The sequence below is a fragment of the Aureococcus anophagefferens genome (genome assembly GCF_000186865.1).
Source record: "Aureococcus anophagefferens unplaced genomic scaffold AURANscaffold_31, whole genome shotgun sequence".
Taxonomy (NCBI): Eukaryota; class Pelagophyceae; order Pelagomonadales; family Pelagomonadaceae; genus Aureococcus; species Aureococcus anophagefferens.
This window is the reverse complement of record NW_008705590.1, coordinates 267,331-284,333: the sequence shown is the minus strand read 5'-3', so window position 1 is coordinate 284,333 and position 17,003 is coordinate 267,331. Positions and strand designations below refer to the sequence as shown.

Below are 17,003 nucleotides of genomic sequence, written 5' to 3'. Positions count from 1 at the left end.
TCTCAAATCCCACGCACGCGTCGAAGACCAGCATTACATGCGGCGGGGCGGGAGGGCGTGCGTCTACGACGGCGGCGTGTAGCCGGGGTAGCAGAACGCGGCGACGGCGCGTGCATCTGCGCGCGCGCGCGCGCGCGCCTCGGCGATGTCCTGCGCCGGCAGCTCGAGCTTGTCGACGATGCAGACGGTGACGATGTTGCATGTCGGGCAGCAGGTGAGGCTGCGGTGGTAGTACGTGACGGAGCCGTCCGAGTTCGCGATCTGCCAGTGCTCGAATACGCGTTTCTTCGTCATACACTTGCACACGAAGCACATGACCGCCTCCGGCGGGTTACAATAATTCGTGTGCCACCACTTCCTGTAGCAGCGGTTGGCGAAGTCGTGGCCGTTGGCGCGCGCGTGATGATCGGCGAGGAGCGCGATCAGACGCTTCTGCTCGGCGTTGCGCGACGCCGAGATGGCACCGGAACCACCACCACTCGATCTCGGCTTGCCTTCGAGCCGCGCCTCGGCCGCGAGCTTGGATTGCGCCAAACACCTCGCTTTTTGTGCTGCACGAAAGCGCTTCGCTTCCGACGAATGGTCTCGCGTCGAAAACCCGATAGGATACGGACGGTAGAGACAAATCCGGCGCGCGCCAGGGCGCAGGTCGACGCCTTTTGGCACCCCATGCGATGCGAGGAACTTCGCCAGACGTTCCTTCGCGCTTCGTTTCATCAAAGCGGACCGCTCTTCGCGAGTCATTGGGCATGCGTCGACCATAAGCGATAACACCGGCCTGTGCATCGACATGAGCTCGTCGTACGTCGCCCGGGCGAAGGGCTCGTCGGTGAAGGGGTTCCGCTTGCCGTCGAAGGCCTCGAATCCACTTCCGAAGCGGATCATCCCCGCGAAGCGCAGATTCACCCGCTTCACCGGCGGCACGGGCGCGCGGTCGTAGAAGAGATCGCCGTCTGCGTCGACGGAGACGTGCGCGGGCGTCCCGTAGCGAACCAGCTCCTCGATGATGTCGCACTTGAGATCCTGGTTCCTATGCGGGCGTAAGAGACGCAGAAGATCATACAACGGGCGTTGTGTCAGGCGGCCGAGCTCCCGCTCCGACGCGCGGCGGTAGTATCCGTCGCCGCCGACGGCGCAGCCCTCGAACTCCTTGAACGCCTCGCCGAACCCGAACGTGTCGGGGAAGGCCTCGGCGAGCGTGACGACGACGGCGCCGCGCCCGGGCGGGCCGGGCGTCAGCGGCGACGACGACGACGAGTCGCCGCCGGCGGACGCGCCCGAGTCGTCGCCGGTCTGCGGCGGCGGCGCCTCCTCGTCGTCGGCCTCACCGTGCCGCTCCTGGGCAAACAGCACGCGCTGCTCGAGGCGCGCGGCCTCGGCCTTGTGCTCCTCGGACTTGCGCTTGAGCTCGGCGACCGGCGTGTCGCCGGTCTCTCCTGGGCCGAGCATGACCTGCGCGCGGGGACGCGTTCGCCCAAGACGCCCAGGGGTGCTCGTGGGACGCTGGGAGCGAGCGGCTCGTGTCCGTGAACGCTGAGGGGTCGATTGCGACGCGCAGCTGGCGGCGGCGAGGGCAGGTGGCACGGGCGCTTGATGTCGTGTCCATCGTGTCCTTCACAAGTTGAGCGTTCGGCCGGGGGTCCGCGTGATGAGCACAGTCGGGGTGTTCCTCGCTCGTTCCGCGCGCGCCGACGCACACCACACGTGGAGTTCGGACCGCACGTGGTCCCGAGACCAGGCGCCGGCCGGTCGCCGATTTCGCCAGCAACGCGTCCAGCGCCTCCCACGACGGCGCGAGGTCGTCCAACGTCGGCGCGCTTTCCAGCCGCGTGCGGTGTTGCAAGACGACCGGCGGCATCACCAGGCATGCAGTCTTCGCGGCGATGGAGACCAGGATGACAGCGCGCAGCATTGCCGTTCGTCGCATCGCGTGCAATCACACACAATCAAGCACCCATCGTGTTGCTCCGAGTCGGGTACGGGCCCCTGCACGACGGTCCGGCCCCGGGACGGGGGCCGGGGACGGCGGGCACGGGGGTTCCGGCACGGTAAATGCGCTCCGGGCACGCGGCCCGGCACGGGCCCGGCACGCGGCACGGCACTCGGCACGGGCCCCCGGGCACGGGCCGGGCACGGGCCACGCGGCCCGGCACGGGCCCGGCACTCGGCACGGGCCCCGGGCACGGGCCGGGCACGGGCCGGGGAGGCCCGGCACGGGCCCGGCACGGGGCCCCGGGCACGGCCCGGGCACGGGCCGGGGACGTGGCCGGGGACCGCGGCACGCACCGTCGCGCAGGCCCGGGGGCCCCTTCGGGTTTGGCCAACGTTGCCGCAAAGTTTCCCCCCACGGAAGCCCTCATTCCGTCCGGACTCCCGTCGACGCGCTGTTGGCCAAGGCTAGCCCAGACGTCGCGGAGAGGCCCGAGCCCAGGAGTCGCGGAGAGAGGCCCGTAAAAAAGAAACACAAAGATGGAGGAATATGGGCACTTTAAAAGGGAGTGGCGACGCGCGGGGACCCGTCGCACGGCGGTTCGCCGCTTACTTGATGAATCCGTGCTTCTTGTTCTGGAAGAACGCCGCGAAACAGATGACGCCCGCGCCGCCGACGACCGTGGCCATGACGCCGATGCCGATCGACGTCTTGTTGAACACCTCGCCGTCGAAGGTCGGCTGCGGGGGGGCTCGCCGTCGGGCGCGCGCGGGGGCGGGCGGGCGCGCGGGGCCAACGCGCGCGGCGGCGGAACGTCCGCCGGGGGGAGGACCGCGCGCGGCCGGCCGGCGGCGGCGATTCGGGGACGCGGCGGCGCGCGTGCGGGTGGTGGTCGTCGTGGCCGCCGCCCATGCGGCGCACGGCCGTGCGCGTGGGCGCGACGGCGCGCTGCATCACCCACTGCGTCGCGTGCTTGCGGAACGCGTTCACGGCGGCCGACATGATCTACCTGAGTTTTGCATCCATGAGGCGCTCGTCCGTCGCGGCGCGCGCGCGGCTAAAAGGGCGGGCCTCTCGTAGCGCTCGGTCGTTCTGCTGCGCGCCGCCGAAGCGCCCCGAGTCCGGGCCCCTCTCTCTCCTGGGCCCCGAGGAGCGGCATCGCCTGCTGGACGCCGGCCATTGCCTCTTTCTCGATCGGCACGCGAAACAGGCCGGCGGAGGGATTGCGCGCGCGCCGCGCCGCGCGGCTGCGTGATGCCCTATCCTTACAAGCCGCGCACGCACCCCGCTCAGTCGAGGATCTCGAGGTCGTCGGCGAGGACGAGCGTGTCGCCGAAGCGGAGCTTCCTCGTGGGGACGTAGTCCGGCGGCGACGGGCAGGACGCGCCGGAGTCGCGCTTCTTCGCTTCCGGCGACGCGGCGTCCGCCGGGGCCTGCGTCGCGGCCGGGTCCCAGGGCTGCTTCGGCCGCTTCTGGTAGGAGAAGAGGATCGCGTTGAGCTTGTCGAGCGGCGCGTCGCCGTTCTCCTTGTTCACGCCCGGCGGGCTCCGGACGTGGCTCGGCGGCGCGTGCGCGGACGCGGGCCGCTTCGCCGGCGACGCGTCGCGCTTCGCCTCGTCGTCGGCGCCGCGGCGCCGCGGCGAGTCGGCGGCCTTGGCTTCCTCGGGCGGCGGCGCGTCCGCGTAGTCGAGCTCGCCCGCGGCGGCCTCGGCGTCGTCGAGGAACGACTCGGGCCGGTCCCAGGTCGACGCGTTCGTGCGCGTGTGCACGTAGTAGACGCAGCGCGCGTCGGGGTCGTAGTAGTCGATCCACCGCGGCGGCGCCCAGCTCGACTCGCCCGACATGCGCGAGTAGTAGTAGACCTGGCCGCTCACGGGGTCGATGAGCGTGACCCAGATCGTCGGGCCCTCGACGACGGACGCCTCCGTCGGGCCCGTCGCGGCCTTGCCCGTCGCGTGGTGCGCGTAGGCCACGGACCCGTCGTCGGCTTCCACGACCATGACGTCGTCGTCGAAGTGCGCGGCCCAGCGGCTCTCGCCGGACGTGCTGGACACGAAGTAGTAGCAGCGCTGCGTCGGCTCCCAGAACTTGGCCCACTTCTCCGCGTCGCCCGCGCGCGGCGTCGCGGCGCCGAGGCCGAACGTGGACGCCGCGTCCTTCGCGGCCTTTTTCAGCGTCTTGGCCATGCGCTCGGCGACCTCGGGCGCGGCGAAGGGGTCGAACTTCTTGCGGCCGAAGACCAGGCGCTTCGGCGGCGGCGCCCGCGGCGGCGCCTCGCCCTTGCGCGCGACGCGGAAGTCGGCGCCGTTGGCCCGGCTCGGGTTCTTCGAGTGCTGGGGTCGCACCAAAGGTTTCAGCTCCTGGGGCGCCCGGAAGCCGTCGTCGCGCTTGGCCTCGTTCTCCATGTCGCCGAGGTCCGCGAAGACGCGCGCGGCGCCGCCGCTCCGCGGCCGGCCGAAACCCATGACGACGAGAGGCTGCCCGAGATCCAACCGACTCTTCAACGACGCTGCTCTTTGCTCGTCAATCAGCGATGCTGCCATAAACTCTCGATTGCAAACGATGTTGAGCACTCGATCGGGCGCCATGCGCCGCGCCGCGCGCGCCTTGTCGATGCAGACGGGCCAGCGCGTCGTCGTCGCCGTCGGCGGCAACGCGCTGCAGCGGCGCGGCGACCGGCTGACCATCGAGAACATGCTCAAGGCGGCGAAGCAGATGGCGCCGGCGATCATGGCCATCCAGGCCGCGGGCAACGAGGTCGTGCTGACGCACGGGAACGGTCCCCAGGTGCGCTGCGTGCAAATCAAATCTTGAATGTGAGCTCACTGTCTTAGGTCGGCGAGCTCGCCCTCGAGCGGTCCTGCGCGGGCTTCGACGTGCTCGGCGCCGAGTCGCAGGGCCAGATCGGCTACGTGCTGTGCCAGGCCTTCCAGAGCCTCGGCGTCGACGCCGCGGCGATCGTCACGCAGACGCTCGTCGACGCCGCGGACCCGGCCTTCAGCGCGCCGTCGAAGTTCGTCGGCCCCGTCTACGGCTTCAAGGAGGCCGAGGCGCTGGCCAAGGGCCTGGACTGGACCGTGAAGCAGGACGGCGAGTACTACCGCCGCGTCGTCGCGAGCCCGAAGCCCCAGGCCATCCTCCAGCTCGACGCGGTGACGGCGCTCCTCGACGCCAAGTACCCGCTGGTCATCGCGGCCGGCGGCGGCGGCGCGCCCGTGTCGCGCGTCTTCGGCGACATCGTCGGCGTCGAGGGCGTCGTCGACAAGGACGGCACGGCGTCGCTCATGGCGCGGTCCATCGGCGCGCAGGGCCTCATCATCCTCACGGACGGCGGCGGCATCTGGGAGAAGTTCGGCAAGCCCGACGGCCGCGAGATGAGGGTCGTGACGCCCCAGTACCTCCGCGCGCGGAAGTCGGGCCAGAAGTTCCCGGGGTCCATGGGCCCCAAGGTCGCCGCGGCCATCGAGTTCGTCATGGAGTCGCCGGAGCCCGGCGCCTGGGCCATCATCGGCGACCTGAACGACGCCGCGGAGCTCATGGGCGGCACGAAGGGCACGCTGATCAAGCAGGACGTCCCCGAGGACGTCGTCTGGTACGACGCGGCGCCGCCCGCGGCCGAGCCCGAGCCCGAGGAAGAGAAGGCGTAAAAACCATGTTACGTGTTCAGGCACGTGCTCTCGTTCTTGAGCGCGTCCGTGAGGACGTAGTCGACGACGCGCGCGGGGCTGAGGAGCTTGCAGTAGTGGACGCCGGGGAAAAGCGTCGCGTCGAGGGGCTGGGGGCCGAGCGCCAGGGACGTGACGACCATGCCGCTCGCGTTGTCGCCGATGCGGAGGCGCTCCGCGATGAAGAGCGGGCCGACGTCGCCGAAGACGGCCGCGTCGGCCTCGAGGAAGAGGCCGCGGCCCCGCGACCGGTAGCGCGCGAGCGACCGCGCGCCGACGTCCGTCGCCGCGAGGATGGCAAAGGCCGCCTCGACGGCCTTCGCGTTGACGTCCCGGCAGGTGGCGTTCGGCGACGACGTCGCGTTGAGCTGCTGCGCGACGCGCGCGCCGCTCGCGAGCTTGCAGCCGACCTGGGCAGGACAAGAGAGATTCAACGTCGCTTTAACGTGAGTGTTCCGCGCGCGCGCGTCACGAGAATTTCATCCAAGCTTCGAGACCGTTCCGAGAGATGATCGCTCGTCCAAAAATCAGCCGAAATGAGTGGAAAACGGCCGAGAAAGGAGCCTTTGAAGTTGGGAATTTCGCTCTCTTGTCCTGCCCTGCAGCCGACCTCCTTGGCCGCCGTGACGCACTGGCTGCTGAAGTCGGCGATGGAATAGTAGGCGTTGTGGCCCGAGACGTTGAGCTCGAGGGCGTAGCCCGCGGCGGCGTAGCGGACCCGCGAGTGCTCGAAGTCGCCCGCGCCTTCCAAGTAGGGCGCGGCGACGTCCAGGTCCGGCGCGACGGCGGGCCCCGCGAGGACGCGCTGCGCTTCTTCGCACCAGGGCGACGTCTCGCCGTCGCGCTCGAGCGCCATGGCCTCGTGGAGCGGCGCGAGCAGCGCGCGCGTGAACTTCGACGCGTCGCGGAGCGTCGCGTAGGCGTCGGCCGCGTCGGTCATCTGCACCGACAGGAAGGCGCCGAGCGCCGTCCCGACGGCGTCGGCGCCGGCCTCGAAGCCGACCTCCGCGGGCCAGACGTCGCCGGGCACGCGGAACCCCGGGCAGAACGACGAGTGGTCGAGGCCCGGCAGGATGACCACCGGCGCGCGCTTCAGCTGCCAGTCGGAGTCGACGCCGCGGTCTCTGGCCATCGCGTCGCTCGCCTTGGCGGACAGCGAGAGGTAGCCCGGCCGGCCGAGGCCGCCGTCGAGCTCCGCGCCGAGAGTGAGCACGGGCAGCGGGAAGGCCGCGACGTTTTGATCCGTCACCTACCGAGCATGACGGTGACGATTTTTCGTCGTTTTCTCGGTCAAAACCTCTCGAAAATCGTCACGGCCGCAGGACGCTGGCCGTCACATAAGAGCCGAGCATCGCCGCCGCGGCATAGGCGCCGTCGTAGGCGACGGCGAGCGTCGCCGCGCAGACGCCGCCGAGGCTGTGGCCCGCGAGGAACCGGTCCGCGGCGTCGAACGCGCCGGCCTCGGCGACTGCGCCTTCGACGAGCGCGCGGAGCGGCGCGCACACGTGGGCGCTCGGGCAGAAGGCGATGCACGTCTCGCCGGGGATCTTCGGCACGACGACCCAGAGCTTCGCTAAAGGGTGTGTGCGCCTGGATCGCCCGGGCCGTCGCGTTGTAGTAGGACGTCGCGACGTTGGCGCCGGGGACGAGCACGAGCAGCTTCGCCGGTCCCGCGGCGTCGGGGAGCGGCGGTAGGACGAGGTTCTCGTTGGATGAAGCTGTTGTTGTGGCGAGGAGGAGGAGGGCGAGGAGCATTCTTACGAGGCAGCCCCGCGTCATCCCCCGGGGGTCATGTCTTCTGGAGGTCTGTGCAACATGCCAACGAGCAGCTCGATTGAATAGACCTTGCCCTCATTCTCATCGCCGCTTTGCTTCGGCCGAGCTCGTCGTCGCGCACCCGAGCAGCACCGCACGACCGGCGCAGCAGCCATGGGCAAACACGGCAAGAATTTGGGCAAGACCCAGGCGAAGACGGCGCAGAAGGCGAAGCTCCTGAAGAAGGCGAAGAAGGCCGCGGCGCCGCCGAAGCAGGCGCCGAAGCCCAAGGCCGCGCCGCCGCCGGCCAAGAAGGCGTCGGAGAAGAAGGCCGTGCAGGACATGGACGTCGACGAGTTCCTCGCCGGCGACCACCTCGACGACGCGGCGCCGGCGCCGTCCGACGACGAGTCCGCGGCCGACGGGAGCAGCGACGACGACGACGACGACGAGAGCCTCGGCGGCCACCAGGCGGAGCTCGACGCGCTCGCGACGCGGGACCCCGAGTTCTACAAGTACCTCCAGGAGAACGACAGCGGCCTCCTCGCCTTCCAGGGCGACGGCGACGAGGCCATGGACGACGTGAGCGACGCCGACAGCGACGACGCCAAGGCGCTGGACGGCGAGCAGGACGAGGAGGACGACGAGGAAGAAGAAGAAGAAGAAGAAGACGACGACGACGACGACGACGAGGAGGGCGCCGGGGGCCTCATCTCCAAGGGCGTGCTGCTGACGGCGGCGAAGTTCGAGGAACTGAAGGCGTCGCTCGCCGGCGGCTCGTTCCGGTCGACGAAGCGCCTCGTGGCCCTCGCGCGCGCGGCCTGCGGCGGCGACGACGACGAGGCCGCGGGCTCGCGGAAGCAGCGGCGCCGGGGCAAGGCGCGGGCGGCCAAGGACGACGACTCCGCGGACAGCGCTTCGGACGCGGGCGGCGAGAGCGACGACGACAGCGACGAGGAGGACGCCAAGGCGGCGTCGTCCCAGTTCGAGATCGTGGACCCGGCCGTGCGCGAGGCCGCCATCGCCCTCGCCTTCGACGAGCTCGCGGGCCGCTTCCGCGCGCTCGTCGGCGCGAAGCCCTTCGCGGCCGGCGGCGACGCGTTAGCGGCGCTGGCCGCGGACGCCCGGGCGCTGCGCGAGGCCTGCGACGCCGACGACGACGCCTTCGAGAAGTGCCTGCCGCTCGTGCGGTCGACGCTGCGCGCGTTCCTGAGCGCGCTGAAGAGCGGCCGCGGCGGCGAGCGGTCGACGACCTTGGCGGTGCTCGCCAGGGCAGCAAAAGGGTGATTCAACGTCGCTTCAACGTGAGTGTTCCGCGCGCGCGCGTTCCGGAAAAAGCGTCCACGCTTCGAGACCGTCCCGAGAGATGATCGCTCGTCCAAAAATCAGCCGAAACGAGCGGAAAACGGCCGAGAGAGGAGCCTTTGAAGTTGGGAATTTCGCACTCTTGTGCTGCCCAGGTGCTCGCGTGCGGCAAGCTCGGCGCCTACGCGCCCTGGCTCGCCGTGAGCCCCCTCGACGGGTCCCTCGCGCCGCGCTTCGCGCGCGTGCTCGTCGGCCACCTCTGCCGCGTCGTCGAGGCGCCGCCCGAGGGCTCCGAGGACGCGGACCGGGAAGCGCTCAACGCGCGCGAGCGCGGGCTCCAGGTCGACGCCTACGTGCGCCTGCGCGAGGTCGTCGCCTGCGGCGCGAGCTCGACGGCCGACGCGTCGCGGGGCCGCAAGGGCGACTCCGTGGAGGAGTACGTCCTGAAGCGCGCGTACAACGGGCTCGCGCGCGACGTCTGCGGCTTCGCCGGCGGGTCCGCGAACCCGGCCCGCGCGGCCAAGGCCGCGCCGTCGCTGGCCTTCGCGACGTCCTGCGTCGCGGAGCTTTATGCGGACGCATCGCCCGACGCGGCCTACCGCACGGCCTTTGTGTACGTTCGCCAGCTCGCGCTGAAGGTCCGCCAGGCGCTGGCGACGAAGGCGCCCAAGGACGTCGGCGACGTGCTCTGCTGGCGCTTCCTCAACGCGGCCCGGGCCTGGGCCGCGGCCCTGTCGCGGCGCGGCAACGCCGCCGACGACCGGCTCGGGGAGCTCGTGTTTCCGCTCTGCCAGGTCCTCTTCGGCGCCATCGAGCTCGCGCAGGCGCCGCGCTACGCGCCGTTCCGCGTCCACTGCGCCAAGGCGCTCCACGGCCTCGCGGCGACGGCGGAGGTCTACGTGCCGACGACCAAGTGCCTGCTGGCGACGCTCCGGGAGTCGCTCGCGGCGTCCAAGGGCCTGCCGCCGCCGGAGAAGGGCGCCGCGAAGAAGAAGCAGCTGTTGGACTACGACGGCTTCGCGCACTACGTGGACCTCGGCGACGGCCGCGACGGCCACTGCCGCGTCGAGCTCGCGCGCGAGGTCGTCGACGCGCTCCTCGACTACCTCGAGGTCGTCAAGTACTCGGCCGCGGCGCCCGAGCTCGCGATCGTGCCCTCCGTCGCGCTCAAGGCCCTCGCCAAGGAGAAGAAGTGCCACCCGAAGCTCCGCGCGGCGGCGACGGCCGCGGCCGCGACCTTCGAGGCCGCCGCGGACGACGCCGCGAAGAAGCGCGCGACCATCGGCGCCGCGCCCAAGGACGTCGTCGCCTTCGAGCCGCTCCTCCCCAGGGGCGCCAAGCCCGCGCGCGACCGCCTCGCGGCCCGCGTCCACGCGCGCGAGGCCCGCCGCAAGCGCCTCCGGGGCCTCGTCCCCGCCGCCGGCGACGCCGCGGCCGCGGCGGCGCCCGCGGCCAAGGCCAAGAAGGCCAAGAAGGCCAAGAAGGCCGCGCCGGCCCCGGCCGCCGCCGAGGACGACTTCGTCGGCACGGAGGACAAGGTCGGCGAACTGGACCCCGACGACTTCTAAATATATGCCTGCCAGTGGAGCGCTTTAGGAGGGTTGAAGGCTGCTGCGTGCGCTGGGGGAGGGATCTCGGGCACATCGCGTCGAGGAGCGTCACGTTGAAGGAATGGAGAAGCCCTTGAAAGCAGCCCTACGCGTCGTGCGCCTCCGCCGCCGTGTCGCCTCCGCGCCGTCGAGGATGGCGGACGACGGGGACGGGAAGATCGACCCGAAGGCGCAGCACGAGTTGAACCTGATGACGGAGGCCATGCGCGACTGCAAGATCAAGAAGGCGGGCCAGGGCGACCTCACGTGCCTCATGGAGCGCTGCGACGGCACGCCCTTCGTCGTGCGCCTGAGCTCCGGCGGCAAGGGCGTGCTCGCCAAGCAGGTGCTGCGCACGTTCTGCAAGCAGCACGTGAAGCGCTGCCCCGACGACGACTGGTGGGCCAACGAGAAGGACTGCGCGCTCCTCCAGGCCGACGACATGATGGGCGACGCGGACTGGGCGCTCGACCCGAACTCGTCGGCGAACGACGACGGCCGCAAGCAGGGCCACTTCCTCGTGCGCCGCGCGGGGCAGACGACGTCCTTCGCCGCGCTCGCGCGCCAGCTGTCCAAGGCCCGCGACGCCGACGACGGGGCAGCAAAAGAGAGCGAACTTCCCAACTTCAAAGGCTCCGATCTCGGCCGTTTTCCACTCGTTTTGGCTGATTTTTGGACGAGCGATCATCTCTTGGAACGGCCTCGAAGCGTGGATGCTTTTTCCGGAACGCGCGCGCGCGGAACACTCACGTTGAAGCGACGTTGAATCACTCTTGTGCTGCCCAGGCCGACGACGAGAAGCCCGCCGCGGAGAAGATCGCCGCGACCGCGAAGCACTTCGACGACGACGCGGAGAAGTACATGCAGCTCACGCGGAACGTGGACCAGCTCGCGGCGTCCGGGTCGTCCTACGGCGCGCGCTGCGCCCACTTCCTCGGGCGGCCGCGGGACTTGCTGTTCGATCGTTGCCGCGCGGCGTCGTCGACGATGCGGCTGCTGGACCTGGGCTCGGGCTGCGGCCGCGACGCGGCCAAGCTCGCGGCGCGCGGCGTCGAGCGCTGTCCCGCGGGCTGCGAGGTGCGCGTCGTCGGGGCGGACGCGGCGCCGCGGAACGTCGAATTCGGCCGCGCGGCCGCGCGGCTGCTGAGGGTCGACTCGAGGTGCGACTTCGTCGTCCACGAGGCCGTCGGCGGCGACTGGGCCGCGCTGCGCGTCGACGGCGCGCCCTTCGACGGCGCCATGGCCGCCCAGGTGTTGCGCTACGTGCCCTGGAGCGAGCATCGAACCGTCTACGCGCGCCTCCGCGACCACCTCGCGCCCAAGAGCGGCTGCTTCGTCCTCGGCGAGGCGACGAACGACGAGACCAAGGAGCCGCGGACCGTCGACGGCGCCCACACGGAGTTCCGCACCTGGCCGGACTACCGGAAGAACGTCGAGAGGGCCGGCTTCGCCTTCGAGTCCAAGGAGGACTACGACATCGACGGCGCGCCCTACTGGGTCGCCGTCTTCCGGCGGAACCCCGAGGCTCCGAAGCCCGCGGCGGCCGCGCCGAAGCCCAAGGCTCGGCCGCGGCCGAAGCCCTCCGGCGGCGGCGTCGCGGGGCTGCCGTAAACGAAAGGAGTGACGACCCCCGGGCCCGGTTCCTCGGGAAGCGACGGAGTTACGACATCGTCGGCGGCGACGGGCGGCTTTTGTTCTCGACCGCGCGCGCCGGCGGCGCCGGGGCGGACTCTCGGACCGCGCTCACAGCTTCGCGAGCTGGAAGCCCGTGGGCTTCCGGACGAAGGGCCCGGCCTTGGCGGCGTTGCCCACGACCTTGGTCGCGTTCGCGTGGATCGCGTCCCAGTCCTCGTTCGCGATCGCGTCCGGCGGGAAGAGCGGCGCGACGAGGCCCACGGAGGCGGCGCCGTTGGAGAGGTACTCGCCGGCGTTGTCGAGGTCGACGCCCGACGTGGGGTTGAGGCGGAGCATGGGCAGCGCCGCGGACACGGCCTTGACCCACGTCACCGCGCCGGCGACGCCCGGGAAGACCTTCTGGAGGGGCGCGCCGAGCGTGTAGGCCGTGTAGAGCTCCGTGGGCGTCTGGCAGCCGGGCACGCAGACGATGTTCCGCTGGGCGCACCAGGTGACGACCTCGGGGAGGAGCACGGGCGTGATGATGAACTCCGCGCCCGCGTCGCACGCGGCCTCCGCGTCCTCGGTGCACATGATCGTGCCGCAGCCGACCATGACGTCGCCGTCGTACTTGCCGCGGAAGTCGGCGACGGCGTCGAGGCAGCCGGGCGTCGTCAGCGTGAACTCGGCGATCTTGAAGCCGCCGTCGATGGCCGCCGCCATCGCTTTCGGCGCGGCCTCGGCTGCGAGGGGGGGGCACGGGTTGGCGGGATGCGGGGCGCTCTCTCGTCTCGGAATTGGTTGGCGGAACACGCGCGGGATGCGGGGCGCTCTCGTCTCGGAACTGGGGGGGGGGGGGCGGCGGTGCGCACCCGTGGGCGTGCGCAGCACGGCGGTGAGGCGGTCCCGCGCGAAGCGGTCCAGCACGGACTCGTAGTTGTCCACGGTCTTCGTGTAGATCGAGCGGCTCGCGACGCGGCTCGCGGCGCGCGCGACCTTGCTGCCGTGGACGAAGGCCATGGTGGCGACTGCTTCTTGGTGTTGCTTGAGATGGCAGCCGGGCGTCGAGGCAGTAGGACGAGAGACACGTCGACTGGCTCGGCAGAGCGAGATCGCGATATCGAGACACACCCGCCTGCGGACCCCCGGCGAGCTAGGGAGAGGGATCGGTCGTGGTACTTCGCCGTCTCCGAGTTGGCCGGGGGTCCGCAGGCGGGTGATCGAGACACACTTGAGCACACTTCAAGCGGTGCAACGCCGGCCGCTCTCCCTGGAAATTCCGTCCGTGCAGTCTGCGCCTGGCCGGGGGTCGTGGTCGGCCACAGACGTGCTCGCGACGCTCGGCGGCGTCTCGCTCGCGATGTGGGCCCCGCGTCGCGCCGCGGCGTCCACGCCCTGAAGATCGGCGGCTCCGGGCTCGTACTGCTCTCTCTCGAGAGTGCTTCCGGGGGGCACGCCGTGCGCACCGGCTCCTGGCGCCCGGGACAGGTCCGCCATCCTGTGACCCCCGCCTAAACGAACATTACCCTTCGCCGCCAATCGTGCCCCTCAATCAGATTTTTTGGCGGATATGGTGCCGGCACGCTGCAGACACTGATTGATACAAAAAGTCGATCAAAATTGGGAGGCTGCCGCGATAGGCGTGGACGCAGCCGCTCCCGCCGCGGTCGGGCACCTGGACGGCCAGGGCCGCCGCGGCACGTTCGCGCGGGAAAGCAGCACGACGATGATGCGCGCTGCGCTGGCGCTGTGCCTCGCGGCCTCCGCGTGCGCCCAGCTCGAGGAGGTCGACGTGTCGCAGGCCCACGGCGCCTTCGGGCTCATGCGCCGGTCGCACGTCGACGGCCGCCGCCTGCTCGCGAAGGAAACAAAAACCCCGACGGCGACCTTCACCCCGACGACGACGGCCACCCCGAGCTACGTCCCGACCTACTCGACCTACGAGCCGACGACCGTGCCCGTGCCCGTGCCGACGCCCGGGCCGTCCTCGCCCCCGACGCCGGCGCCGCAGACGCCGTCCTCGGAGCCGACGCCCCTTCCGACGGCGAACCCGAGCCTCCCCCCGTCGCCGGAGCCGACGAAGGTGCCGACGCCGAGCCCGACGAAGACGCGCTACCCGAGCGGCGTGCCCACGTCCGAGCCGAGTTCCGTGCCGACGACGCTGCCGACGTCGACGCCGACGGGCAGCCCGTCCGAGGTGCCGACGACGCCGCCGTCGCCCCTGCCGTCCGTGGAGCCCACGCCCTGGCCGAGCCCGGCCCCCACGGGCACGCCGGCGCCGTCGGGCCTCGCCGTGTCCTGGACGGCCATCGGCACCGAGGACTACGACGCGCGCGGCAACCCGACCTACGGCATCTTCACGTACCTGAACAACACCATCGAGTTTTTCTTCACGAGTTACGCGGCGACCTACGGCACGAACGACTACCCGGAGACGCTCGTGACGTCCGACGGCGAGGAGGTGCCCTTCTACTTCCTCGTCGACGTCACGCTCCAGGAGAAGGACTCGGGCACGCTCCGGGACCTCGTGCTCCAGAACTACCAGATGTCGACGCCCTTCTACGAGACGCACACCTACGTGCCGGGCCAGTCCTTCGGCCAGACCGACGTTGGCGACTGGGCCGACTTCATGGGCGACTACAACCTCGTGCTCTTCGAGTACAACATCGGCATCGAGTCGACGTCGCCGGACCTCTTCCTCACGACGACGCACTACCCGTCGCCCGTGCCCACGGTGCAGCCGTCGGCGGCGCCCGTGCCCCTGCCGACCATGTCGCCGACGTCCGTGCCCACGGCCGTGCCCACGGCGGAGACGCTCTACTGCCAGGTGCTGTCGAACGACGCGGCGTTCCCGAACCGCACGCTGGGCTTCGGCGACAACTCCGTGCTCATCGAGGGCGCGACGGTGACCATGTTCCTCAGCTTCACGGGCTCGTCGACGACGGCGGGGTCCGTGACCGTCCGGCTCTGCGAGGGCTTCGGCGACTCCGCGGACCCGTGCGGCACGCTCGTGTCCACGCTGAGCGTCGGCCAGCACGTCGACGCCGCCGACGAGGGGCCGACCCAGTTCGACATCTTCATCCCCTCGGCGTCGACCATCGGCCACTCCATGGACGGCACGGACTACCGCTTCGTGCTCTACGTGCTCTACGACGACGACGTCAATAGCGAGGACCGCCGCCTCAGCGAGCAGAGCTCCTTCTACACGGAGGAGTTCGGCATCTCCGAGTTCTACCCGACGTCCATGCCCACGCCCGTGCCCACGAGCGGGCCGACCTTCTACCCGTCCCTCGCGCCGACGACGGTGCCGCACCCGAGGCCGACGCGCGTGCCCACCCTGTTACCAACCCCATCGCCGAGCCACAAGCCGACGCACTACCCGACGACGCCCCGCGCGCCCTTCCGCTTCCGGTCGCTCGCCATGAACGGCGCGCAGAAGACCCTCTGGGATGAGTCGGTCGCCGCCGACTCCCAAATCGTGGACGCGGGCAAGGCGCTGGAGCAGGGCCTGCCGAGCGACATGGACGTCGAGTCGACCCATATTTTCATCGATGGCAACCCCCAGCTCGTCGACATCACCGTCACGGAGGTCAACGGCTACGACACCGTCTACGGCTGCAAGATGGAGCACGGCGCGGAGTACTTCGACGAGTGCGTGAACCTCTACAAAGACATCGCGTACGACTTCGAGTACGACATCTACGTCTACGACGTCGCCAACGACGTCGACGTGTACAAGATCTGCACGGGCTGCGCGTCCAAGGACCCGCTCCTCTTCCGCGGCGTCTGGTACCCGTCCGCGGACGACTTCGACGTGAACAGCCTCTACACGTACCGCGTCGTCGAGTACACCTACGGCCTCGCGGGCGTGTCGAACCGCTACTGGTTCTCGGCCACGGCCGCGCCGAGCTCGCGCCCGTCGCCCGTCGCGACGTACGCGCCGTCCGCGTCGCCGACGACGTACACGCCCACGGCGGCGCCCACGGGCGAGACGCTCACGCTCGAGGTCGACGTCGTCGACGGGGCCGAGACGCACACGCTCGGCTTCGGCGGCGACCTGTCGACGAACTTCATGAAGCCCGGCGACGACCTCACGCTGACGATGCGCTTCACGGGGACCAAGGACCGGTCCAACTCCGTCACGCTGCGGCTCTGCGAGGGCGTCCCCGAGCCCGGGGCGAACATGTGCAACGACAACAACGGCTTCGTCGAGGAGATCGCCTTCATGTACGACGTGGACCACTACGTCGGCACCGGCGAGGACGTCTGCGAGGGCCACGGCTACCGCTCCTCCCAGTGCACCATGTCGTGCTGCACCTGGACGGGCACGTCCTGCAAGTCCGCCGTCGGCGACGACGAGTGCGGCAACCCGGGCACGGCCGTCGCCTTCACGCTGCCGCGCGGCACGGCGCCGGCCGACGACTACTACTTCGCCATGTTCGTCTACCTCGGCACGGCCAACTCCGTGCGCAAGCTGGCCGACAAGGACGGCCGCCGCAAGGCCCTCGACGTCGACGACACGGACGACGACGAGCTCGAGATCTACTTCACGGAGAACTTCTCCGTCGTCGACTACGAGCCGACGCCCGCGCCCTTCAAGTCCAAGGCGCCGTCGCCGCTGCCGACGGACAAGCCCTCCAAGACCGGCGACCTCCCGACGGCCTACCCGACCTACGTGCCCACGGCGGCGCCCATCAACCCGACGGTCGAGCCCACGGACTGCGAGATGACGTTCCGGGACCTCGACCTCGAGTGGGAGTGGGGCGAGACCGTCGACATCGACCTCCACATGTGCAACAAGGTCTACTCCTACTCCTACGGCGTCATCGACGTGCTCCTCTACGAGGGCTCCGTCTCCGGCGACCCCGTCGAGACCATCGCGCAGTACGAGGCGATGCACACGGCGGACACGATGCTCCACTTCAAGGTCCCGAGCGCGCTCCCCGTGTCGGACTACCGCATCCGCGTCATCGAGTACGGCCAGGGCTTCGACGTCGAGTCGCCGGAGATCCTCATCGTCGGCGGCGGCGCGCCGTCGCCCGCGCCGGTGAACCCGTCGCCGGAGCCGACGCTCGAGCCGACGCCCGAGGTCCTCGGCTGCTTCGGCATCACCGTCGAGGACCTCGTGCTGGACAGCATCTCCAA

The 17,003-nt window shown here is 70.4% G+C and overlaps 4 protein-coding genes across 4 annotated transcripts; 1 reads left to right on the top strand and 3 right to left on the bottom strand.

Moving 5' to 3' along the window:
- Nucleotides 1–63: 63 nt before the first annotated feature.
- AURANDRAFT_67086 (hypothetical protein) lies at nt 64–3,930 on the bottom strand (the record flags this gene model as incomplete). Its single annotated transcript, XM_009042437.1, has 4 exons — nt 64–1,452; nt 1,945–2,308; nt 2,543–2,670; nt 3,289–3,930. The coding sequence occupies 4 exons, from the start codon at nt 3,928–3,930 to the stop codon at nt 64–66; spliced, it is 2,523 nt and encodes an 840-aa protein (XP_009040685.1).
- Nucleotides 3,931–4,543: 613 nt separating this feature from the next.
- On the top strand, nt 4,544–5,577 carry ARC2 (hypothetical protein; the record flags this gene model as incomplete). The annotated part of the gene is made up of 2 exons (XM_009042477.1): nt 4,544–4,717; nt 4,765–5,577. 2 exons carry the CDS (start codon nt 4,544–4,546, stop codon nt 5,575–5,577), a joined length of 987 nt encoding a protein of 328 aa, XP_009040725.1.
- Nucleotides 5,578–6,063: 486 nt separating this feature from the next.
- Nucleotides 6,064–6,727, bottom strand: AURANDRAFT_67084 (hypothetical protein; the record flags this gene model as incomplete). Its single annotated transcript, XM_009042436.1, has 2 exons — nt 6,064–6,159; nt 6,206–6,727. 2 exons carry the CDS (start codon nt 6,725–6,727, stop codon nt 6,064–6,066), a joined length of 618 nt encoding a protein of 205 aa, XP_009040684.1.
- Nucleotides 6,728–11,987: 5,260 nt separating this feature from the next.
- Nucleotides 11,988–12,581, bottom strand: AURANDRAFT_32244 (hypothetical protein; the record flags this gene model as incomplete). Its single annotated transcript, XM_009042435.1, has 1 exon — nt 11,988–12,581. The coding sequence occupies one exon, from the start codon at nt 12,579–12,581 to the stop codon at nt 11,988–11,990; it is 594 nt and encodes a 197-aa protein (XP_009040683.1).
- Nucleotides 12,582–17,003: the final 4,422 nt, after the last annotated feature.